Here is a 27,022-nt window from a genome sequence, read left to right on the forward strand (position 1 = left end):
GTGATTAACTTGATTAAAAATTTTAATCGTTTGACAGCCCTAAGAACAATATATTTAAGCAAATTTTAGCAAGCCATTGTGTGCATCACATTTGCTTTTTTTTTTTTTTTTTTTTTTAATTAATAATTTCAAAAATCTCACAACTAGCCTTTGTGGCGTTCTCTTTCGACTCTCAGGCTCTTGCGAAATACAACTGTGAAATAAACTAGCTTCAAGTTGCTTCAATTTCTCACAACGTATCTTCCCTGTAATCTTGGCGTACATGTCAGCGTGTCTTGTTTGGTAATATCGCCTCACATTAAACTCTTTAAAAACAGTGACTGTCTCTTTGCAAATGAGGCGGACACAGTTGTTGCGTATTTTAGTGAAGGAATAGTCCAATTTCCACCTATCCTTGAAGCGTCGGCCGTCGCAGTCAACTTTCTTTTTTTTGTTGTTGAATGTCGTCATTTTAGAAATTTTGGAGTAAAGGGTCACATGGGGTAATGTTGCTTAGAGTGCTGCTGCTTTTTAGTGGGTAAATGATGAGTAGCATTTAGTGTGTAAGCTACTTCATATGCTGGTAGGAGTACTGCTGACCAATTTATTAAGTCTGTGTGCGGGCCAGACATTATTGATTTTAGGGCAAAGGTTGGGGGCCGGATGAAATTTGACCACGGGCCGCATTTGGCCCCCGGGCCGGACTTTGGACATGTCTGCTCTAGAGCGACTTATTTGTGAAATTATTAACACATTATTCTATCATTTCACATGTTATTTTGGTGTTTTGGAGTGACACTGATGGTTTGGTAAACTTGTTAGCATGTTCTTTATGCTATAGTTATCTGACTAACACTTAATATCTATGTTACGTTAACAAACCGGCTACGTTTGTATTTAGATGTTCATGTATCATGTAACATTATCATAATGTACACTTATTCAGCATGTTGTTCTCTATTGTATTTTTATTTTAAATTGCCTTTCAAAATGACATATCTGTTCTATGTGTTGGATTTCATCAAGTAAATTTCCCCCCAAAATGCGACTTATACTCAGTGCGACTTATGTATGTTTTTTTCCTCTTTGTTGGGCATTTTATGGCTGGTGCGACTTATACGCAGGTGCGACTTTAGTCCGAAAAATACGGTAATTTTGCTACTGGAAGTCTGACCTGCATCAGAGTTAGCATAACATTAAACTGTTTGAACTTGCTAACCCGCAAAACTGGAGTAGGAAGCTGCTAGAGAGAGAAAGGTCCTGCTTTATGTGCTGTTAACGTTTTAAATTAACTGTGAAATGTAGTGAACCAAGGTCTACCCCCTTCTCCCCAATTTTACTTTTTATGAGGTCTTAAAGCAGCCCACAGGAGCTTTTTTTCTTTTTCTTTTTTGTTTAGTTTGGCTGTACTTGTGGCCAAAAGCAGTAGTGTTTTACCTGAATGACAGATCCATTTTTATTTATTTTTTTGTTGTTATGCCCTGATAAAGAAGTTTTCTCTGTTATATTCAATTTCTTTATTTAGACAATGTTGAGTGCTCTTAAGACGTTTTTTTTTTTTTTTTTTTTTTTTTTAAATTCCTGGATCGTTAAGAGATGATTAACAAGCTTGTAATTATTTTGTATGTTAATATAATTTAATTTTGCTTTTAATATCCGGACATTTTTCTGGAAGTTTTCAAAATGTTTTAGTAGTTTTTGAAAACAAAGATTTGAATTGAACCGTGTAGACTGAACCAATACACATGAAAGTTAGTATAAATCAATACAGGTTTATTTTGCATTGATCATTATAAATGTCCCGTCCCCGGCGTGTACATGTGGGTTATACTGTTATATTGTCCCTACCATTGTTGAGACCAAACCTACGCCCTTGCTTTAAAGCAACCTTATTTGCATTATAGTGGGGCAAATAAGTATTTAGTCAACCACTAATTGTGCGAGTTCTCCCACTTGAAAATGTTAGAGAGGCCTGTAATTGTCAACATGGGTAAACCTCAACCATGAGAGACAGAATGTGGAAAAAAAACCCAGAAAATCACATTGTTTGATTTTTAAAGAATTTATTTGCAAATCATGGTGGAAAATATGTATTCGGTCAATACTAAAAGCTCATCTCACTACTTTGTTATGTACCCTTTGTTGGCAATACAGAGGCCAAATGTTTTCTGTAACTCTTCACAAGCTTTTCACACACTGTTGCTGGTATTTTGGCCCATTCCTCCATGCAGATCTCTTCTAGAGCAGTGATGTTTTGGGGCTGTCGTTGGGCAACGCGGACTTTCAACTCCCTCCACAGATTTTCTATGGGGTTGAGATCTGGAGACTGGCTAGGCCACTCCAGGACCTTGAAATGCTTCTTACAAAGCCACTCCTCTGTTGCCCTGGCTGTGTGTTTGGGATCATTGTCATGCTAGAAGACCCAGCCACGTCTCATCTTCAATGCCCTTGCTGATGGAAGGAGATTTTCACTCAAAATCTCTCGATACATGGCCCCATTAATTCTTTCCTTGACACAGATCAGTCGTCCTGGTCCCTTTGCAGAAAAATAGCCCGAAAGCATGATGTTTTCACCCCCTTGCTTCACAGTGGGTATGGTGTTCTTCGAATGCAATTCATTATTCTTTCTCCTCCAAACACGAGAACCTGTGTTTCCACCAAAAAGTTCTATTTTGGTTTCATCTGACCATAATTCATTCTCCCAGTCCTCTTCTGGATCATCCAAATGCTCTCTAGCGAACCGCAGACGGGCCTGGATGTGTACTTTACTCAGCAAGGGGACATGTCTGGCAGTGCAGGATTTGAGTCCTTGGCAGCGCATTGTGTTACTGATAGCTGATATCCCAGCTCTCTGTAGGTCATTCACTAGATCCCCCATCTGGTTCTGGGATTTTTGCTCACCGTTCTTATCATTTTGACGCCACGGGGTGAGATCTTGCATGAAGCCCCAGATCGAGGGAGATTATCAGTGGTCTTGTATGTCTTCCATTTTCTAATAATTGCTCCAACAGTTGATTTCTTTACACCAAGCGTTTTACTTATTGCAGATTCAGTCTTCCCAGCCTGGTGCAGGTCTACAATTTTGTCTCTGGTGTCCTTCGACAGCTCTTTGGTCTTGGCCATAGTGGAGTTTGGAGTGTGACTGACTGAGGTTGTGGACAGGTGTCTTTTATACAGATAATGAGTTAAAACACGTGCCATTAATAAAGGGAACGAGTAGAGCCTCGTTAGACCTCTTTGACAGCCAGAAATCTTGCTTGTTTGTAGGTGACCAAATACTTATTTTCCACTCTAATTTGAAAATAAATTCTTTAAAAATCAAACAATGATATTTTCTTTTTTCACATTCTGCCTCTCATGGTTGAGGTTTACCCATGTTGACAATTACAGGCCTCTCTAATCTTTTCAAGTAGGAGAACTTGCACAATTGGTGGTTGACGAAATACTTATTTGCCCCACTGTATATAATGACTTCAGTTATGTAAGTAATTTAGATTGTCTTCCCGTATGTTGTTAGGATAGAATTGACTCTACCATTATTAAGTGAATTACTTTCATCATATTCAGACTTACATTTGACACCTTTTCACTTGTTGAATGTACCAGTCCATTTTTTCCCCTCAAACGCACGTTTGATTGGCTGATGACTTGACCCCCTCCCCCCCCCCCACACACACACACACACACGCGCATTCACAGCCCCGACAGTAATACAACGTGCTGTCTCCTCCGCCCTAGTAGAAGACGAGGGATATTAGAAGTGTTATTTTGCGCCAGCAGCAGCCACTGTAAAGTAAAAAGACATCAATGTTTTGGAGGTGGGGAACACACCACTAATTTTGCTATTGAAAGTCCAGCCTGCATCAGAGTTAGCATAACATTTATCTGTGTGAATTTCTCGAACTCGAGGAGGAAGCTGCTTTGAGAGAAATATCCTCCTGTATGTTTTCTACTGTTAACGTTAATTCAACTATAAGAAATGTAGTGAACCAGTTGAGTTTAGCTGTGCTTGTGGACAAAAGCAGTAGTGTTTTACCTGAAGGAAGGCTCCATTTTTATTTTTTTTGTTCCCTGACTAAGAATTTTTTTGTGATATTTAATTTATTTAGACAATTTTGAGTGTTAAGACAAATGTTTATTTTTTGCATTCCTGGATAGTTAAGAGATGATTAACACGTTTGTATTTCTTGTGTAAATATAATTTGTGTTCAAATATTGTAATTTGATAATAAAATCCAGACATTTATTCTGGAAGTTTTCAAAAATGTTTCTTGAGTAGTTTTTGGAAACAAAGGTTTGAAATGAACGGTGTATCGCCTGAATCAATACACATGGCGGAAAACACTCAGGTGACTTGAAGTTCCGCTCTGAGACCCCCAATTTGGCCAAACTCAAAATTGTCCGATATGCATGTGTGATACATCATTGGAAAGCTTAAAATCTCACTTTTCGGGGGGAAGAAAAAATTTGAACAGAAGGGCATAAAAAAAATAATAAATAAATAAAAAATTAACAGCAAAACCCTAACTGGAGGTGAGAGCAAGCCAGAGCAGAATTACAGACGCCATGACTTTAATGAGATATTATCGTATACTTACCTTGTTTCGATCCAAAAAATCCATGTTGCATGTATCACTGAGTGTCAAGATACAGCTGTGAATGGTCACAGCTGGATTTTTTGGGGGGATTTTATGGGTGAAACATGGTAACATAACAAGGGTCACGATGCAGAAATCGCAGACATCAAGGAGTGGTCGAGATGTTGTTTTTCATATATTTACCCCTTTTAAACTTTTTTTTTCAAATTTTCTTTGTTTGGATTGATTATTTATCATCTAACAAATCCGAGAAAATGCGACAGTAACAAAAAAAAAAAAAATACAATTAAGCGATAGTTATGAGGTAGATATCCGTGACTTTTTTACAGACGCCATTTTTTTCATTGTGATGTAATTTGCTTAAAAGTTTAAAATATGTGAGTGAATAATCTTGTAGTTTAAAAAAAAAAAAATTATGAAGTATTAGACATCAATTAATGATTCTAAGCTAAAATGACAGACATTTTGAATAATAAATATAATGAATTACCTTCGTTTTATGGCTGGGTTGAAACAAAAGCAGTTGCGCGACGTCCGTAAACGGGAGTTTCCAGGGTAAAACGGACTAATAAAAAATAGTTCTGGGGCTTGACATGCCATGAATCTGCTATGGCAGCATATAGACGTATTGTTTTATCAAACACAGTTGTTTTGGCTTTTAAAGAGGAGTGCAAGAGCAGGAACTGCTTTTTCAGTCTTGTCTGTGTTTTTTGCCATATGCACTGCAAAAACCCACCTCCTTAAAACTGGGGAAAAGCAACAAACTTGTTTTCAGTGTAAATTTACTATGTTAAGTGAAATGATCTGCCAGTGCTTCAAGTAAATTTCACTGAGTTCTTGGAAAAAGAAAAAGAAAAAATCCACTCGGAGTTCTTGGAAAAAGAAAAAAAAATATCCGACTAGATTTGAGAAAAAATCAGATGTTATACATTTGCAATGTGAAAGTTAGTATAAGGCAATGCAGAATTATTGTCCTTGAATTATTTCACCTATCAATTAATTTGGTTCATATCGGTGAGAAATGTAGCCCTGACCCTCGTTCACCCAATCTGTTTGGTCTTATAAATGTAACGTCCCCAGCAAAAAGTGTACATGCAAGTTATGCTGTTATATCATCCCTACCAAAATTGAAGCCAAATTTACGCCCTTGCGTCACGCATTCCCCCATTTTTAAAAAAAAATCAGCCTCGGTGGTGACTTTTACTTGCCAACATGAAATCTGGTGGGCTTCTCCATCATGGGTAGACCCACAAAAAAAGTCTCAAGAGCCTTGCTTGAAAACACAGGACAGGTCCACCATTTTGGCCTGAAGCAGCCATTTTATGCAAAAGTGCATTTAACAGGAAAATAATCAACTGTTCTTCTAACACTATGTTATGAATATGGTTTATCCAAAGTTGTAGAGCAAATAAAATATATTGTATACCCTACCAAATTTGTTTAAATGTGGATATTTTTCCTGTTGTTTGATTGCCACCAACTGCAGTGTGACTTAAGGTCACAGTGTGGTGACGTCACTCTACGAGGAGGTGGAGACAATGAAGTCAACACACGCACAGCACCTCTTATTACACACATGCAGTGAGTGAGTAGCTGTAAGCGAGTGTGTGCGTCCACGCTCCTATCAAACGGTGAGTTTTGTTTCATTGCCATTCATTTTTTCTTTGTGTGTGTGTGTACATTATTAATGTTATTATTATTAAAAATCGTGAAAAGTCATTATTTAACAAAGCATTAGAGATGCCTTTAATGATTAACTCATTGGCTGCCAATGACGTCCAATTCATTACCATCCATGTTCCATCACTGGAAAACCCCCACTTAAATTGGATTGGGCGTCGATAGACGTCAATGGCAGCCCATCAGTTAGTCTAATAAGCAGTCTTCACCGCTATTTATTTGTTTTGTGTTTGGACATTTCAATTATAATACTGTAATCCTTTTTAAGTATTTACGAGACTTCAAAATGCCTTTTAGAGTCATGCTCGTTGGTCTTTTGCGCCCTCTGTTGGCCGTTTGCGGTCTTGTGCAGCTGCGTGTGGCAACTGCTCTCCACTACAACCACAACAACGGGTTTTATTACCATGACGTGGGTGACGGCAACAGCAACGGAGAGAGTAAGTACACTATCTGCGTTTTAAAATATTTTAACTTTTAATGTTTTATATTTTAAAATTTTGACGCGTAATATATTGGACGGGGATAGCTGTCAGTGGTACTGTCAATGAGAAGGTATTTTTCTGTTCAGTTTAAATTGCTTTGGCGAACATTTTTGCTAATTTTTATCGAACGTGTCTTGTTGGGAAACGGTTATGATTTAAGTTGAATGTGTGGATATTTTTTGATTCAAACAAACAATATGACTTGTCAGTATTTTTCTTAAATATTTACTGTATTTGAACAATATGACTGGCGTAATTTTCGGAGTATAAGATGCTACTTTTTCCCTCATGAATTCTGTGTCTTATAGTCCAATGTAGCTTATTTGTTGATTTAGATGGGATAATGGGTAACACTTTATTTGACAGCAGCGTCATAAGACTGCCCAAAGACGGTCATAACTAGGACATGACACTATCATGGGCATTAATGAATGCTTATGACAGATGTCATTGTCATCTGGCAAATTATGTCACTAACTCCATTTATGTCTGCATGTAAAAGATCCAAGCTATTCAAAAGTGAGAAAATTTGCCGGATGACACAAACTGACATCTGTCATAAGCGTTAATTAATGCCCATGGCAGTGTCATTTCAAAATTATGATTGTCTTATGACAGTCTTATGACACTACTGTCAAATAGTGTTACCGAATATCCTAACTAGCAACAACTGGAAAGAAATACAGAACATGAATTTTGAGTGTTACTTACATCTGTAGAGCTGCAATGCATGCTAGGAGGCATGTTGGACGACAACAGTGTTGACAGGAGATAGCAGCAGAGGTTGACTGTCTCCACCAAGGGAGCAGTGATGGCCAAATGAAACTTCTTGAAGCAATGAAGCTTTGCAGCCAATAGGTTCAAAGCGGGGGGGGGGGGGGTCTTTGTGCAAAATATTTGAAATATTTTATATGTTAGTTTTTAAGTATATATTGAGTAGAACATAATATTTAATCAGACAATGATTAGAATAAAAAAGAAATATGTGAATTTAAAGTAAAATAAATTAAGGGTCTTTCAGAGTCATACCCGGTTGCTGTCGACGGGCTTGGTCATGACAAATATGTCTTGTGCTAAATGGAATATGAAAAATGCATTTATTCAGTACGGCAGGGCTAAATTACTGCATAATGATCAAAACTGCAGACTTCTTAAACCTCCTGAATGGTATTTTATGTCACCAGAGTCTTGTCATTTCCCTGTGGGGACTCTGAGATGGAGGAAAGAGTGTAAACAAAAGAGGAGTGTGTTAGCTAGGCTACATGCTAACCTGAACCAAGCGGCTCCTCCAAGTCTCTTCTTTGCCTTTCGAACATGAAAAAAATCACACAAAATTTCCCCGGCTCATGTCACACATGGCGGCGGGTGTGATTCTTTTCACCGATCGGCCAGCCCCTAATGGCGCGCATACAATAGTATGGTTGTATAGTGGAGATGATGTCATTCATTGACGTCACATTCGCCTTTTTCCTCACCCAGAGACCCTAACCGGAAGGCAATAATTTTCATAGTGCGGTATTCAAAAAGTTGAAATATATAGATCGCTTCCACACACATCCAAGTGGTCCATTTCATTCAGGAGCTTAAAATACCGCGTGTAGTATGAAATAAACACGCTTTGTTGTGTCACATGCACTTTTAAGTCATTGGCGGCACTAGACGTCAATTCCATTTTGACAGGTAGGGGGCGAATAGACCAATGTGACTGCGGACACAAAAGTGATTCAAACAAAACAATGTCAAAATAAAAGCATGTGATTCACAAGTAGAAAGTCTATGAAAATGGCATTTGTTGTTTTCCCTTAGTCTATTTTAACGGAGTACGCCTGTACGTGGAGTCCCCGCAGTCGTCCGTGTCGGCCACCAGGGTCATTTCCTGTCGATTTGGGGGCATTTCCAAGTCATTTCCTGTCTATATATGGTCGCTTCCTGTAGATTTAAGGGCATTTCCAAGTCAGTTACTGTTGATTTTAGGCTTTTCGGTCTTACTTCATGTTTTCATGTGACTTTCAATTGATTTAGGGGCATTTCCGGGTCATTTTGTGTTGCTATCGGGTCACTTCCTGTGGATTTGGGGGCATTCCTGAGTCTTGTCCTGTTGATATCGGGTCACTTCCAGTTTTTCATGGCACTATTTGTGGATTTGGAAGCATTTCAGGGTCCTTACCTGTTGATATCGGGTCACTTCCTTTTGATCTGTGGGGTATGGAGGAACATGCAGTCAATGGCATGGACGTACATTGCCGTTAATGGCATCGAGGATTCCAGTCGAATATCAATGGGTTTTAATGGAATTTTTTGGGGGTCAAAAATAACAATAGACCACCAATAGTGATGTTTTTGGGTGTGCCAATGTAGATTTTTGCAGGTTTTTTAAAAAAATTGGAAATCAATGGGAAAATGAATGGGGAAACTTTGACAATTAGAAATGAATGGGAAAGTTTTTGGCAAATTTTAGCAGTTTTTCCCACAAGCTAAAATAATAGCCTGGTGTGCCTAAATATCCTTAAAATTTTTTTATTTCATTTTAATATTATTTTTTTTAATATCATTGGATTTTAATGGAATTTTTGGAGGGTCAAAAATAACAATATACCACCAAATGTGATGTTTTTGGGTGTGCCAATGTAGATTTTTGCAGGTTTTTTTATTTTATTGGAAAACAATGGGAAAATGAATGGGGAAACTTTGAGATCACTTTTAAGTCAGTGGCGGCACTAGACGCTAATTCCATTTTGACAGGTAGGGGGCGAATGGACAAAATGTGACTGCGGACATAAAAGTGATTCAAACAAAACTCGATGTCAAAATAAAAGCATGTGATTCACAAGTAGTAAAAAGTCTAGGAAAATGGCATGTGTTGTTTTCCCTTAGTCTATTTCAACGGAGTACGCCTGTACGTTGAGTCCCCGCAGTCGTCCGTGTCGGCCACCAGGGGCAGCAGCGTCACCCTTCCCTGCCACTTCCACTACGAACCCGAGCTCAGCGCGCCGCGCCGGACGCGGGTCAAGTGGTCTTGGTTGCCCGCCAACGGCGCGCCCGCTCACCCGGTGCCATCGTCGGCCTTTGCCTCGGAGACGGAGGTCATGGTCGCCATGGGCAACCGCCATCGCAGCTACGGCGGGTTTCGGGGTCGCGTCCGCCTGAGACGTTCGGCGCCCGGCGACCTGTCCCTCGTCATCAACGAGCTGCGTCTCAACGACACGGGACGGTACCGATGCGAGGTGATTGATGGGTTGGAGGACGAGAGCGTCACCGTGGAATTGGAGATGCGAGGTAAGCGGACCGTCAAGCTAACTGTCCAATCTAGACGTTTATATGTCAATATATTTCTCTCTGTATAAACCAAGTTTACGATGTAATTCCATTCTCGCCTCTAGGGGTCGTGTTTCCTTACTACTCCAACAAAGGACGCTACCGCTTGAACTTCCTGGCAGCCCAGCAGGCGTGTCAGGATCAGGACGCCACGCTAGCTACGTTCGAGCAGCTCTTCACAGCGTGGGAAGAAGGCCTGGACTGGTGCAACGCCGGCTGGTTGGCCGACGGAACCGTGCAGTACCCCATCACGGCGCCCCGAGCCGGATGCGGAGGGTTGGACTTGGCTCCGGGGGTGCGCAGTTACGGGCTACGCCATCGTCTCCTTCACCGATTCGACGCCTTCTGCTTTTCGGCTTCCATCAAAGGTTTGGATCAATACGGATGTAGTAGTCATGTTGAGTGACATTTTTTTTCCAACTAAGAAATCTATTTTAAAAAATGAGTTCTGAGAAGAGGAAAGATAATTATTTTAACTTACCAAAATCTTTTTGGAGCACCCACCAAGTTGGCTCTAGAACTGGCAGAATTTAAAAGATATATATTTTTTAGGGCTGTCAAAATTATTGCGTTAACAGGCGTTATTTTTTAAAATTAATCACGTTAAAATATTTGACGCAATTAACGCACATGCCCGACTCAAACAGATTAAAATGACAGCAGTGTAATGTCCGCTTGTTACTTGTTTTTTGGTGTTTGGCGCCCTCTGCTGGTGCTTGGGTCCAAATGATTTTATGGGTTTAAGCACAATGAGTGAGCATGGTGTAATTATTGACATCAACAATGGTGAGCTACTAGTTTATTTTTTGATTGAAAATTTTACAAATTTTAATAAAACAAAAACATTAAGAGGGGTTTTAATATAAAATTTCTATAACTTGTACTAACATTTATCTTTTAAGAACTACAAGTCTTTCTATCCATGGATCGCTTTAAGAGAATGATAATAATGTTAATGCCATCTTGTTGATTTATTGCTATAATAAACAAATACAGTACTTATTAGGGTTGTTCCGATCATGTTTTTTTGCTCCTGATCCGATCCCGATCGTTTTAGTTTGAGTATCTGCCGATCCTGAAATTTCCCGATCTGATTGCTTTTTTTTTTTTTTTTTGCTCCCGATTCAATTCCAATCATTCCCGATAATTTTTCCTGATCATATACATTTTGGCAATGCATTAAGAAAAAAATGAATAAAACTCAGACGAATATATGCATTCAACATACAATACATAATTACTGTATTTGTTTATTATGACAATAAATCCTCAAGATGGCATTTACGTTATTAACATTCTTTCTGTGAGAGGGATCCACGGATAGAAAGACTTGTAATTCTTAAAGGATAATGTGACTTTGTATATTGTGACTAAATATTGCCATCTAGTGGATTTTTATGAGCTTTCAGTAAATGATACTGCAGCCATTTAACTTCTGCCCAAATGCATGATGGGAAGTGCAACCATGACTCTGCGTAATGGTACCAATTGATATATCTTCTCAGCGTTGGGAAATAAAATAGGGTGTTAAGAAAAAGTTCTACTACCTTTCTTCCCCACATTGCTTTCCACGATATTTCTAATCGTTGAGAGAGGGATTGTAAGGCTTTAGCCAATTAAAAAAAGGCTTCAAAGGCTGCCAAAATTCTCTCTACTAATTTTACGTTGCCTTTTAGCTCTATGTATACGTAACACGGTGCCATTATAGATTGAAAGTGACAATGCGTGAGTGGGTAGTGCAGCGCATGCGTTAATTGCGTTAAATATTTTAATGTTAATATCGCCGTTGAAGCGACAAATTTGACAGCCCTACTTTAAGCCAAAACTAAAGCCTCTGGATGAGTGTAAGACATTTTGTCTGTAACGTTAAGTACAATTAGAAAACGATTTAATTAAAAGAAATATATATATATATATATATATATATATATATACTGCAATTGGCTGGCAACCAGTTCAGGGTGTCCCCTGCCTACTGCCCCGAGTTAGCTGGGATAGGCTCCAGCACCTCCGCGACCCTCGTGAGGAAAAGCGGCATGGAAAGTGAATGAATAAAATGAATATATATATATATATATATATATATATATATATATATATATATATATATATATATATATATATATACAGTGCCTTGCAAAAGTATTCGGCCCCCTTGAATCTTGCAACCTTTCGCTACATTTCAGGCTTCAAACATAAAGATGTGAAATTTAATTAAAAATTTTTTTTTTTGTCAAGAATCAACAACAAATGGGACACAATCGTGCAGTGGAACAACATTTATTGGATAATTTAAACTTTTTTAACAAATAAAAAACTGAAAAGTGGGGCGTGCAATATTATTCGGCCCCTTTACTTTCAGTGCAGCAAACTCACTCCAGAAGTTCAGTGAGGATCTCTGAATGATCCAATGTTGTCCTAAATGACCGGTGATGATAAATAGAATCCACCTGTGTGTAATCAAGTCTCAGTATAAATGCACCTGCTCTGTGATAGTCTCAGGGTTCTGTTTAAAGTGCAGAGAGCATTATGAAAACCAAGGAACACACCAGGCAGGTCCGAGATACTGTTGTGGAGAAGTTTAAAGCCGGATTTGGATACAAAAAGATTTCCCAAGCTTTAAACATCTCAAGGAGCACTGTGCAAGCCATCATATTGAAATGGAAGGAGCATCGGACCCCTGCAAATCTACCAAGACCCGTCCGTCCGTCCAAACTTTCTTCTCAAACAAGGAGAAAACTGATCAGAGATGCAGCCAAGAGGCCCATGATCACTCTGGATGAACTACAGAGATCTACAGCTGAGGTGGGAGAGTCTGTCCATAGGACAACAATCAGTCGTACACTGCACAAATCTGGCCTTTATGGAAGAGTGGCAAGAAGAAAGCCATTTCTCAAAGATATCCATAAAAAGTCTCGTTTAAAGTTTGCCACAAGCCACCTGGGAGACACACCAAACATGTGGAAGAAGGTGCTCTGGTCAGATGAAACCAAAATTGAACTTTTTGGCCACAATGCAAAACGATATGTTTGGCGTAAAAGCAACACAGCTCATCACCCTGAACACACCATCCCCACTGTCAAACATGGTGGTGGCAGCATCATGGTTTGGGCCTGCTTTTCTTCAGCAGGGACAGGGAAGATGGTTAAAATTGACGGGAAGATGGATGCAGCCAAATACAGGAACATTCTGAAAGAAAACCTGTTGGTATCTGCACAAGACCTGAGACTGGGACGGAGATTTATCTTCCAACAGGACAATGATCCAAAACATAAAGCCAAATCTACAATGGAATGGTTCAAAAATAAACGTATCCAGGTGTTAGAATGGCCAAGTCAAAGTCCGGACCTGAATCCAATGGAGAATCTGTGGAAAGAGCTGAAGACTGCTGTTCACAAACACTCTCCATCCAACCTCACTGAGCTCGAGCTGTTTTGCAAGGAAGAATGGGCAAGAATGTCAGTCTCTCGATGTGCAAAACTGATAGAAACATACCCCAAGCGACTTGCAGCTGTAATTGGAGCAAAAGCTGGCGCTACAAAGTATTAACGCAAGGGGGCCGAATAATATTGCACGCCCCACTTTTCAGTTTTTTATCTGTTAAAAAAGTTTAAATTATCCAATAAATTTTGTTCCACTTCACGATTGTGTCCCACTTGTTGTTGATTCTTGACTAAAAATTTAAATTTTATATCTTTATGTTTGAAGCCTGAAATGTGGCGAAAGGTTGCAAGGTTCAAGGGGGCCGAATACTTTTGCAAGGCACTGTATATATATATATATATATATATATATATACATATATAAATATATTAAAAAAGGCATGTCTGATATTTTTTTGCCAATTCCGATACTATGAAAATGACGTGATCGGACCCTATCCGACATCTTTAGTACTTATGTATCGTATGTTGAGTGTTTATATCTGTCTTGTGTCTTATCTTTCCATTCCAACAATAATTTACAGAAAAATATGGCAAATTTTTTAGATGGTTCGAATTGCGATTAATTACGATTAATTAATTTTTAAACTGTAATTAACTCGGTTAAAACTCGTTTGACAGCCCTAATATTTTTACCTCGAAAGAATTTGCTGAGATGGTTGGTGAACACCAATGACACTTCCTGTTGGTTTTGGGGTCATTTCCTGTTGATTTGGAGGCATTTGGTGTCATCTCCTGTTGATGTAAGGTCACTTCCTGTTGATTTGGGGGAATTGCCGAGTCACTTCCTGTTGATTTTGGGCATTTCGAGGTTACTTCTTGTTTACAATGTCACGTTCTGTTGATTTGGGGGCATTTGGAGTCATTTCCTGTTCATATCCGCTCACTTCCTGTCAATTTTGGGGGGATTACTTCCTGTTTATCATGTCACTGTTGATTTGGGGGCATTTCCGGGTCACTTTGTGTTGATTCTGGGCATTTTGAGGTTACTTCCTGTTCATCATGTCACTTTCTGTTGATTTGAGGGCATTTCTGGGTCACTTCCTGTTGATATCAGGTCATTTCCTGTTGATTTGGGGGCATTTTCGAGTCATTTTATATTGATATCTGATCATTTCCTGATGATTTTGGTCACTTCCTGTTGATTTGGGGGCATTTTCGAGTCCTTTCCTGTTTTTATTGGGTCGCTTGCTGTTGATTTGGGGGCATTTTTGAGTCATTTCCTGTTGTTATCGGGTCACTTCCCGTTAATTTGGGGCATTTCGAGGTTGCTTCCTGTTTACAATGCCACTTTCTGCTTATTTGGGGGTATTTGGAGTCACTTCCTGTTGATTTTGGGGCATTTCTGGGTCACTTCCTGTTGACATCGGGTCACTTCCCGTTGATTTGGGGGCATTTCCAGGTCACTTTGTGTTGATTCTGGGCATTTTGAGGTTACTTCCTGTTTATCATGTCACTTTCTGTTGATTTGAGGGCATTTCTGGGTCACTTCCTGTTGATATCGGGTCATTTCCTGTTGATCTGGGGGCATTTTCCAGTCATTTTATATTGATACCGGATCACTTCCTGATGATTTGGGTCACTTCCTGTTGATTTGGGGGCATTTCCGAGTCACTTCTTGTTGATTCTGGCCATTTTGAGGTTACTTCCTGTTTATCATGTCACTTTCTGTTGATTTGAGGGCATTTTTGGGTCACTTCCTGTTGATATCGGGTCATTTCCTGTTGATCTGGGGGCATTTTCGAGTCATTTTATATTGATATCGGATCATTCCCTGATGATTTTGGTCACTTCCTGTTGATTTGGGGGCATTTTCGAGTCCTTTCCTGTTTTTATTGGGTCGCTTGCTGTTGATTTGGGGGCATTTTTGAGTCATTTCCTGTTGTTATCGGGTCACTTCCCGTTAATTTGGGGCATTTTGAGGTTGCTTCCTGTTTACAATGCCACTTTCTGCTTATTTGGGGGTATTTGGAGTCACTTCCTGTTGATTTTGGGGCATTTCCAGGTCAGTTTGTGTTGATTCTGGGCATTTTGAGGTTACTTCCTGTTTATCATGTGACTTTCTGTTGATTTGAGGGCATTTCTGGGTCACTTCCTGTTGCTATTGGGTCATTTCCTGTTGATCTGGGGGCATTTTCCAGTCATTTTATATTGATACCGGATCACTTCCTGATGATTTGGGTCACTTCCTGTTGATTTGGGGGCATTTCCGAGTCACTTCTTGTTGGTTCTGGGCATTTTGAGGTTACTTCCTGTTTATCATGTCACTTTCTGTTGATTTGAGGGCATTTCTGGGTCACTTCCTGTTGATATCTGGTCATTTCCTGTTGATCTGGGGGCATTTTCCAGTCATTTTATATTGATTCCGGATCACTTCCTGATGATTTGGGTCACTTCCTGTTGATTTGGGGGCATTTCCAGGTCACTTTGTGTTGATTCTGGGCATTTTTGAGGTTACTTCCTGTTTATCATGTGACTTTCTGTTGATTTGAGGGCATTTCTGGGTCACTTCCTGTTGCTATTGGGTCATTTCCTGTTGATCTGGGGGCATTTTCCAGTCATTTTATATTGATACCGGATCACTTCCTGATGATTTGGGTCACTTCCTGTTGATTTGGGGGCATTTCCGAGTCACTTCTTGTTGGTTCTGGGCATTTTGAGGTTACTTCCTGTTTATCATGTCACTTTCTGTTGATTTGAGGGCATTTCTGGGTCACTTCCTGTTGATATCTGGTCATTTCCTGTTGATCTGGGGGCATTTTCCAGTCATTTTATATTGATTCCGGATCACTTCCTGATGATTTGGGTCACTTCCTGTTGATTTGGGGGCATTTCCAGGTCACTTTGTGTTGATTCTGGGCATTTTGAGGTTACTTCCTGTTTATCATGTGACTTTCTGTTGATTTGAGGGCATTTCTGGGTCACTTCCTGTTGCTATTGGGTCATTTCCTGTTGATCTGGGGGCATTTTCCAGTCATTTTATATTGATATCGGATCACTTCCTGATGATTTGGGTCACTTCCTGTTGATTTGGGGGCATTTCCGGGTCACTTTGTGTTGATTCTGGGCATTTTGAGGTTACTTCCTGTTCATCATGTCACTTTCTGTTGATTTGAGGGCATTTCTGGGTCACTTCCTGTTGATATCAGGTCATTTCCTGTTGATTTGGGGGCATTTTCGAGTCATTTTATATTGATATCTGATCATTTCCTGATGATTTTGGTCACTTCCTGTTGATTTGGGGGCATTTTCGAGTCCTTTCCTGTTTTTATTGGGTCGCTTGCTGTTGATTTGGGGGCATTTTTGAGTCATTTCCTGTTGTTATCGGGTCACTTCCCGTTAATTTGGGGCATTTCGAGGTTGCTTCCTGTTTACAATGCCACTTTCTGCTTATTTGGGGGTATTTGGAGTCACTTCCTGTTGATTTTGGGGCATTTCTGGGTCACTTCCTGTTGACATCGGGTCACTTCCCGTTGATTTGGGGGCATTTCCAGGTCACTTTGTGTTGATTCTGGGCATTTTGAGGTTACTTCCTGTTTATCATGTCACTTTCTGTTGATTAGAGGGCATTTCTGGGTCACTTCCTGTTGATATCGGGTCATTTCCTGTTGATCTGGGGGCATTTTCCAGTCATTTTATATTGATACCGGATCACTTCCTGATGATTTGGGTCACTTCCTGTTGATTTGGGGGCATTTCCGAGTCACTTCTTGTTGATTCTGGGCATTTTGAGGTTACTTCCTGTTTATCATGTCACTTTCTGTTGATTTGAGGGCATTTTTGGGTCACTTCCTGTTGATATCGGGTCATTTCCTGTTGATCTGGGGCATTTTCCAGTCATTTTATATTGATATCGGATCATTCCCTGATGATTTTGGTCACTTCCTGTTGATTTGGGGGCATTTTCGAGTCCTTTCCTGTTTTTATTGGGTCGCTTGCTGTTGATTTGGGGGCATTTTTGAGTCATTTCCTGTTGTTATCGGGTCACTTCCCGTTAATTTGGGGCATTTCGAGGTTGCTTCCTGTTTACAATGCCACTTTCTGCTTATTTGGGGGTATTTGGAGTCACTTCCTGTTGATTTGGGGGCATTTCCGAGTCACTTCTTGTTGGTTCTGGGCATTTTGAGGTTACTTCCTGTTTATCATGTCACTTTCTGTTGATTTGAGGGCATTTCTGGGTCACTTCCTGTTGATATCTGGTCATTTCCTGTTGATCTGGGGGCATTTTCCAGTCATTTTATATTGATTCCGGATCACTTCCTGATGATTTGGGTCACTTCCTGTTGATTTTGGGGCATTTCCAGGTCACTTTGTGTTGATTCTGGGCATTTTGAGGTTACTTCCTGTTTATCATGTGACTTTCTGTTGATTTGAGGGCATTTCTGGGTCACTTCCTGTTGCTATTGGGTCATTTCCTGTTGATCTGGGGGCATTTTCCAGTCATTTTATATTGATACCGGATCACTTCCTGATGATTTGGGTCACTTCCTGTTGATTTGGGGGCATTTCCGAGTCACTTCTTGTTGGTTCTGGGCATTTTGAGGTTACTTCCTGTTTATCATGTCACTTTCTGTTGATTTGAGGGCATTTCTGGGTCACTTCCTGTTGATATCTGGTCATTTCCTGTTGATCTGGGGGCATTTTCCAGTCATTTTATATTGATTCCGGATCACTTCCTGATGATTTGGGTCACTTCCTGTTGATTTGGGGGCATTTCCGAGTCACTTCTTGTTGATTCTGGCCATTTTGAGGTTACTTCCTGTTTATCATGTCACTTTCTGTTGATTTGAGGGCATTTTTGGGTCACTTCCTGTTGATATCGGGTCATTTCCTGTTGATTTGGGGGCATTTTCGAGTCATTTCCTGTTTTTATTGGGTCCCTTGCCGTTGATTTGGGGACATTTTTGAGTCATTTCCTGTTGTTATTGGGTCACTTCCTGTTGATTTGGGGCATTTCGAGGTTACTTCCTGTTTACAATGCCACTTTCTGCTTATTGGAGGGCATTTGGAGTCACTTCCTGTTTATTTGGGGGCATTTTCGAGTCATTTCCTGTTGTTATTGGGTTGGGTCACTTCCTGTTAATTTGGTGCATTTCAAGGTTACTTCCTGTTTACAGTGTCACTTTCTGTTGATTTGGCGGCAATTGGAGTCACTTCGTGTCTTTATAGGGTTAGTTCCTGTTGACTTGGGGCCATTTCTGAGTCCTTCATGTCGATTTTGGGCATTTCAGGGTCACTTCCTGTTGATATTGGGTCACTTCTTGTTGATTTGGGTGCATTTCTGGGTCCCTACCTGTTGATATCGGGTCACTTCCTGTTGGTTTGGGGGCATGGAAGTACAATGAAGGCAACAGCATGGACGTATATGGCCGTTAATGGCATCGAGGATTGAAGTCGAATATCAATGGGTTTTAGTGGAATTTTGGGGGGTCAAAAATCACAATAGATCACCAAATGTGATGTTTTTTGGTGTGCCAATGTAGATTTTTGCAGGGTTTTTACATTTTGAAATCAATGGGAGTGAATGGAAATATTTTTTGTGCTATTGAAAGTGAATGGGGAAACTTTGACAATTAGAAATGAATGGGAAAGTTTTTGGCTAATTTTAGCGGTTTTTCCCATAAGCTAAAATACTAGCCTGGTGTGCCTTAATATCTTTACTTTTTTTTTTTTTTTTTTTTTTTAAATAGTGTGATTTCGACAAAAACTGTAGGACAGGGAGGTTCAATGCATGCAAGTTACACCCAATTGGAATCAGTTTCCACCACTGCTTAACATGACTTTTTTCAAGATTTACAGACATATTGTCATGCACTTTTGTCCTTTTTACAGGCACCGTCTACTTCCTCCAGCACCCGACCAAGCTCAACTTTACAGAAGCGGTCCGGGCGTGCGGTGAGAACTCGAGTCACATAGCCAAAGTGGGCCAGCTGTACGCCGCCTGGAGGCTCGCCGGATTGGACCGCTGCGACGCCGGCTGGCTCGCCGACGGTAGCGTCCGCTATCCTATCGTCAAGGCCCGCGCTAACTGCGGGCCGCCGGAACCGGGGGTGCGCAGCTTCGGCTTTCCCCCGCGCCAGCAGAAGTTCGGGGTCTACTGTTATCGGTAGACTCTGGGACTACTTAAAGGTTACTAAGACTACAACTGACTGTGGTGGCGGTTTATTAATGCGTTTTTCTTACCGTACAGTTTGCTTTTCCGAGGCGGCTAGGAGCATCCAAGCTGGGAAGCCGCTGAGGGGTAAGCTAACGTTTGGTGAGACAAACTTTACGAAAATGTCTCAATGAGGAAAAAAATAGAACAAAAGGGTGATTTGGTGTCTTTGCATGATTGATTTTTTTGGTCATATTTACACTTGTTTGCTAATGGAAGCTAACGTAGCCTTTTGTTTTTATACATACTGTTTATATCAATGTGTTTTGTATCATTTTATAACAAGCAATAAAACTTGTGTTCACGTGTTTTCAGTCTTTTTTTCAGTCTTGCCGCAAAGGAAACACAAATAGAAGAGAAAGACGGTAATTAATATTTAAATTTACCGTAAATTCCAGACTATAAGCCGCTACTTTTTTCCCTTCCTCAGTATCCTGCGGCTTATAGTCCAGCGCGGCTTATTTGTTGATTTATTTGGGTTAATAGGTAACACTTTATTGGACAGCTGCGTCATAAGACCGTCATAATTATAACACTATCAAGGGCATTAATGAATGCATATGACAGATGTCATTGTCATCCGGCAAACTATGTCACTAACTCCATTTATGTCCAGCTCGGATCTTTTAAATCCATTCAAAAGTGAGATAATTTGCCGATGACACAAAATGACATCTGTCATAAGGATTCATTAATGCTCATGGCAGTGTCATGTCATAATTATGATAGTCTTATAGCACGACTGTCAAAAAAAATGTTACCAAATACCATAACTAGCAATTAATGAAACAACTGGAACAGCAACTGAAGAAATAATTGGCACATAACATGAATTTTGATTGTTATTTACATCTGTAGCGCTGCAGTGCATGCTAGGAGGCATGTTGGACAACAACAGTGTTGACGGCAGGTGGCAGCTGAGGTTGACTGTCTCTCCAAGGGAGCAGTAATGTCCAAATTAAGCTTCTTGAAGCAATGGCGGTTCATTTGATCTTATGACCGTCATAATTATGACATGACACTATCATGGGCATTACTGAATGCTTATGACAGATGTCATTAAGTGTCATCCGCCAAACTGTCACTATCTCCATTTATGTTCAGCTCAGATCTTTTACATCCATTCAAAAGTGAGATAATTTGCCGGATAACACTAAATGACATCAGTCATAAGCATTCATTAATTGTCATAACAGTGTCATGTCATAATTATGATTGTGTAATGACAGTTTTATGGGGCCACTTTCGAATAAAGAGTTACCATCTCTAGCAATAAATCAAACTGAAACAATAACTGAAGAAATAATTTGCAGAGAACATGAATTTTGATTGTTATTTACATCTGTAGTGCTGCAATGCATGCTAGGAGGCATGTTGGACGACAACAGTGTTGACGGCAGGTGGTGCAGTGATGAGCAAATTAAGCTTCTCGAAGCAGCAATGAAGCTTTTCAGCCTATTGGTTCAAAGCTTCATGGTGTTTCATTTGGTCTTACGGTGCCGCTATCAAATAAAGTGTTACCGGTTACGATCTTTTGGTGTAAATATTCCATAATACAGTGAGGACTGCTGCGGCTTATAGTCCAGTGCTGCTTATCTGTGAACAAATGCTGTTTATTTGTCAAATTTGGTGGGTGCAGCTTATAGTCAGGTGCGCCTTATAGTCCAAAAATTATGGTAGTTATGTTCAGTAGATTTGTCTTATTTTATTGGATGGTCGATAAATACGGAGCCCCTAAAGGGACACAGAAATAAAATAAATTTAAGCTATCTGGTGCGCACCAGAAACTCTCTGGTAAACATTAGCATTATATAACAATTTAGCTAGTGGACTTTTGCTGTACAAGTTATCCAATTGTTGCATCGTTGCAATTAGCTAACTTGCATCGCAATAGTCCGCTAGCTTAAAGTGCATGTGATACGAAAAAGCATGTTTATTTCATTATACACGCGGTATTTTATGCTCCTGAATGATATGGACCGCTTGGATGTGTATGGAAGCGATCGCTATATTTAGTTTTTTGAATCCCGCGCCATGAAAATGAGTGACTTCCGGCTGCGGTCTTGCATGGAGGAGGAGGGCGCTGTGACGTGTACGGATGAAGGCGTCCTCTTCACTATACAGCCGTACTGTTGTGTATGAGGACTAATTCCTCATTCAGCTGACTTATTCAGCTGATTTTGCGGATTAATACGTTTATTTTTCGCATCACGCAAGCCAAATGGCTGCAGAAAAATCTTGCTGTATGAGGGAGAGGCGTGTGCACCTTTTTGGAGTTTCAAAAAGTTGCCATTCACCGTGGATATTGACCATTACAAGCCCTACTACTGTGGGACCATTGGACTTACGAGGAAGTGAGTAAACATTGTGTTTTGTATTATGTCAGATACTGGGAACATTTTAATATGTAGGTGGCTTACATTTTGTGGCTGACATGCATGCGGGGCGGCTATTTTTCGGCACAACACCGGCGACTTGTCGCACATCCACCCGCCAGCAGAACACTATATTCGGCTTATTGTGCTCATGTGCCCGGTGTTCTGTCAAATTGTCCGACCGATCAGAAATTGCAACTGTGAGTTAAAAATAGCCGCGAATACAAAGTAAACAATACAAACTTTCTTTAAATTAAGGACTACTTACGTTTCATCGTTGATAGGCATGTAAAAAGCTCTCCTCATGCACATTAGCTGCACGTAAGCTGCACAACAACTGGAGCCGCCCTACTCCGTGGAACGAGCTGTAAATTGCTCTCCGCCGGGCGGTTTGCCGATCCGCGACGACAATCGACAACCCAGTCGTCATGTCAAATAATCCGGGCTAGTTATGTGTGATTTTCCACTTCGAAGACTTTGAAACATCACTCTGTTCGGGTTAGCATGTCGGCTAGCTGTCACGCCTCTTGGTTTGTTTACATTCTCTGAAGCCGGGGTAGGGAAATGACGTATGTCCGATTTAGGTGGCATAAAATATCGTTCGGGAGGTGCGACAGTAAAGGTGAAGTTGACAGTTTTGACCACCATGGAGTAAGTTTGCCATGTCGTCCTGAATAAGTGCATTTTTATTATTTCATATTCCATTTAGCACAAGACTGTTATTTGTCATGACCATGCCATTTATTTAGCAATTGGGGAAAATACTTGGATATAAAGAATATCCTGTAAACATATTGAAGTAAAGAGACAGAAACAATGACATTTTGCAGCTCTCTTCGTCGTGTTTTCCTCGTTGCGAATAGTTCCCCCTCGACGGGCTGACTGGTCCTTCTCAAGCCATTTATTTAGCTATTGGGGAAAAATACTTGGATAAAAAGAATATCCTGTAAAAATATTGGAGTAGAAAGACTGAAACAATGACATTTTGCGGCTCTCTTCGTCGCGTTTTCCTCGTTCTGAATAATTCCCCCTCAAGGGGCTGAATAGTAAAACCGATGAGCCCAGTCTCCCGCTGACGTCATCCATCTGTTGGGGACGCTAGAGCCGTATCATGGTAGGCTTGGCTAACCGGCAGATTCTCGTCATTTGTGCTTTGCTAAATTGTTGTATATAGTCGAATCGTCTCAAAATATGATTCTAATTCACATAATAATGCTATTTAAGACTTTTTTTCTCCTGTCGTATGCTCTTTAAATGCCATGTAATGCTAATGTTTACAACAATTTGACAACTTGCATAGCAAAAGTCCCCTAGCTTAAATGCTATGTAATGCTAATGTTTACAACAATTGGACAACTTGCGTAACAAAAGTCCATTAGCTTAAAATGCTATTGTGACAGGTCCGCGTGTGTGAAGCGGTGCGTGGAAAACCTTCCTTCCGACGCCTTCTAATAGGGACGCTGGCGGCTGTGCAGTTGGCTCGAGCTTTACGGCGCAGTGGTTTGAGTCTGTACACTGTCGATATTGAGCGTGCCATGGGTTCACGTCCCAGCTTATTCAGAGATGTGGGAGCGGACTGCGTCGGGGCGCGGTGTGTTTCAAACCGGTTACTTTGGTGCTGTGACCCGGATCGGCGGCTAAGGTTTTCGGGGGGTAAGTGTGACGGGTACACGCAGGTCCGCGTGTGTGAAGCGGTGCGTGGAAAACCTTCCCTCCAATGCCTTCAAGTAGGGACGTATTCAGAGAGGTGGGAGCGGATCGCGTCGAGGCGCGGCGCGTTTCAAACCGGTGACACTATGTAATGCTATTGTGTACATCAATTGGCTAACTTCTGTAGCAGGAGTCTGCGAGCTTAAATTCAATATAATGCTTATGTTTACAACAATTGGCTAACTTGCATAGCAAAAGTCCGATGCTTAACTGCTATAAATTGCTCATGTTTGCAACAATTGGCTAACTTGAATAGCTAAAGTCCGCTTGCTTAAATGCTATATAATGCTAATGTTTACAACAATTGGCTAACTTGCACAGCAAAAGTCCGCTTGCTCAAATGCTATAATATGCTAGTTTACCAGATAGTTACTGGTGTGCACCAGATTGCTTAAATTTATTTTATTTCTGTCGATGTCCCTATAATATATCAGTAGCCGTTTTATGCTAGTATGTATATTGGCCTAAAAGTTCATGTACAAGCCTTAAACACATAGGCTGGTAACAGTTTAGCACAGCAGCCATGCTTAGAATGACCTCTAGATTAGGGTGACCATATTTGGATTTCCAAAAAAGAGGACACTTGGCCCGGCCTCGAGATAATTGAATTTTTCTCGAAGTCCACTCATAGATGCCGATATAACTTTAAAGGGTATTATCATACTAAGGGCCGGTGAGATATCAATAGAACCGTTATGTGGCAAGATAACAAATACTGATAAAGTTAACAAAAAATAAATAAATCACATTCATGAGCAATTATCGAAAATAGATTGAAAATTACGAACATTTCTGAAAGTATTCCGGTAACAGCCGAACGGGGCGGAAACGTCACAACAAGGAAACAAAAGGTCGAGGCAGGTGCCATCGCTGTTCATCGACGAGAGAGATGCGTTCGTGTTTTATCAAAAAAATCGCTAAAATGGTTCAAACCTGTCATGCTATGTGGTGTACAAATAGCCATTTGTCGCAATGTAGTACCCATCATGAGTTCCTGAACGCGAGAAAAAGAGCTTGACTACGCAAACAATGAGTAAAGTTTGTCCGTGCTAAGAGGGCTAATTTTGTAGACCCAGCCTCCGGCACGGTTTTGTGTGATGCACATTTTACACCTGAAAGCTGTTCGAACTATGGACAAATGAAATCAGGTTTTGCTAAGAAATTGCTGCTGAAAGCAGTTGCAGTGCCCACCATACATGCGCAGCACTCGAAATGTCCCGAGATATCAAGAAAGAGGACGATGACTGGCTCTGATGAGACCACCCCACCACCCCAGGCTAACCAAAGGAGCGGAGCAGCCAAGCTCGAAATGGCCAGAGTGAGTACTCTTTTATAATAAAAAAACAAATCACGCATTGGATATAGGACTGGACACATGTATAAATTATCGCCATACCTGTTAAGTTGTAGAAATTGCAAATAGGGAGATTTCTGTTTGGCAACCCTGATGACGCGCGCGCGACAATCGCTAAGAACAAAATGCAACCATTTTTTTTCAAGTTCATTTTGGTCACAACACTTGTGTAAAAATTAACTACACTGTCAAAGAACCTCTTTTTGGTGGCATCAGAGATAGTCTTCAACTTGCTCCATGTATTGTCTGGCATCATGTGATATTGCTATGTTGCCTGTGTCATGCCAGTTCTCCTTGTTCCTGTAATCAACATCTAGGATATCCTCAGCTTTCCTGATCACATCCATTTGCACAAATTTGGACATCAGCTTCCTCAGCAGCCTCTTCATCTCATCAACCATCACTCCAATTAGGGTTTCGTCAGACTAAATCAGTAAGATTAAAAACATTAATTACATCATTTAGAAAAGTAATCATATTTGTTTTTAAAAGTATCTTTGTCATGGCAGTTTTTTAATTGAATTGTAACCTAGAATTGAAACTTTATATTTTTTGTTTCAGCACAGTAATAATGATATAATGTAATAAAGTGTATAGTATACACTTTAGCTTTAGCATAATAGCGAATCTAAATGATTAAACTTCAAGTAAGTAACGATATGCTTTCTCACTTAAATTCATATATTGTGGGGGTAGGACCGCAGTGGTTTAATATTCCATGATGTTTGATCCACGAAAACACAGGGTAAAGCAGTGACTTCTTCCTCGTCATCGTTCTCCCATCATTAGCTCTAATGCTATTAGCATTAGGCTAGTTAGCTATCGCTGGCAGGTAAGACTTACGGCAATTACGTTGACGAACGTCGTTTTTCCCGAATACTGGAGGCCGACCAGGGTCAGCTCCATCTCTTCCTTCCAAAATAAAGACTTGAACCAGTCTAAAAGCCGGTTTATTAGTGCCAGCATCTTGGGAAGTCGGTGGTGCTTCGCCTCTTCCCTCCCTGTCAGATGATTGGTTGGGCTTTTCCAGCTCTGAAGGGGAGTGAGGGCAGGGAAGTCTGAGACGGCCAGGCTATTCGTTGTCGGTCACTTTCCGAATCGGGCCGAATGGTATCGTTACAAAACGGTGACAAACCAAAACTTAAAAAAAAAATTTTTTTTAAATTGACATTTTTGGAAAATCGGGAGATTTGGCTTTCTAATCGTGAGGCGTGAGCATTGGGGTCAAAATCGGGAGTCTCCCGACCAAATCGTGAAACTTAACAGGTCTGTATCGCTTGTAAAATATATAGAACAAATCCTCTAATCCCATTCATATTTGTGTCTGTTGGCAGAGTGAAAACCTATGATAGCACAATAAATGATAATTATTCTATACATTATTTTGCGGTCACGGTGTATCAGCTTCACAAAAAGAAATGCAAAACAAACCATTCGGTGTTTCCCACACGATCTGTTGCCGGTGTTTCATTAGTGTGATTGCTCCCCTCAATGATCCTTTCATTAGGCTGCATTGGCTTTCGTTTGGGCTCAAATTGATAACCCAAAACACCAAAGAAAGGTTCATAACTCTCCTCGTCACCATTAGAAGAACGTTTGTTACGTCGGATTCGTCGCTGCAACTAGAAACAAAATTGTCCGCCATCATCACCGCCATTCAGTACTAAGCACTGAGCCGGTTGTTTCCTTGTTGTGACGTCACGCACACAATATGCTAGATGTCCGGGATCTCGGGCGCCGGTCGTTTTAGCTTGACAATCGATCCATATTTCTATCATTTTCTTGGTGTTGCGATGTGTGTAATTTCATGAAGTGGCATGATATGAATCCAAAAGGCATGCGTTTATGGATAAATGATGGAATATTAGCATTTCCCCAGGTGTTGTTATACCCTTTAATATATTTAAAGTGTGCCTCCTCCGTCTGGATAGA

At 40.4% G+C, this 27,022-nt stretch overlaps 1 protein-coding gene across 2 annotated transcripts; it reads left to right on the forward strand.

Annotated features, from left to right (window-relative positions):
• Window positions 1–3,665: 3,665 nt before the first annotated feature.
• hapln3 (hyaluronan and proteoglycan link protein 3) lies at window positions 3,666–19,951 on the forward strand. 2 transcript variants are annotated; one of them, XM_057835700.1, is made up of 6 exons: window positions 3,666–6,208; window positions 6,555–6,694; window positions 9,614–10,015; window positions 10,120–10,422; window positions 19,330–19,626; window positions 19,688–19,951. In XM_057835700.1, the coding sequence occupies exons 2-5, from the start codon at window positions 6,559–6,561 to the stop codon at window positions 19,605–19,607; spliced, it is 1,119 nt and encodes a 372-aa protein (XP_057691683.1). In that variant the 5' UTR covers window positions 3,666–6,208; window positions 6,555–6,558; the 3' UTR covers window positions 19,608–19,626; window positions 19,688–19,951. The 2 variants fall into 2 exon arrangements, with proteins under 2 accessions (XP_057691683.1, XP_057691682.1); XM_057835699.1 differs by having other exon boundaries at window positions 3,667–6,208; window positions 19,330–19,951.
• Window positions 19,952–27,022: the final 7,071 nt, after the last annotated feature.

Source organism: Corythoichthys intestinalis, chromosome 5 (genome assembly GCF_030265065.1).
Source record: "Corythoichthys intestinalis isolate RoL2023-P3 chromosome 5, ASM3026506v1, whole genome shotgun sequence".
Taxonomy (NCBI): Eukaryota; Metazoa; Chordata; class Actinopteri; order Syngnathiformes; family Syngnathidae; genus Corythoichthys; species Corythoichthys intestinalis.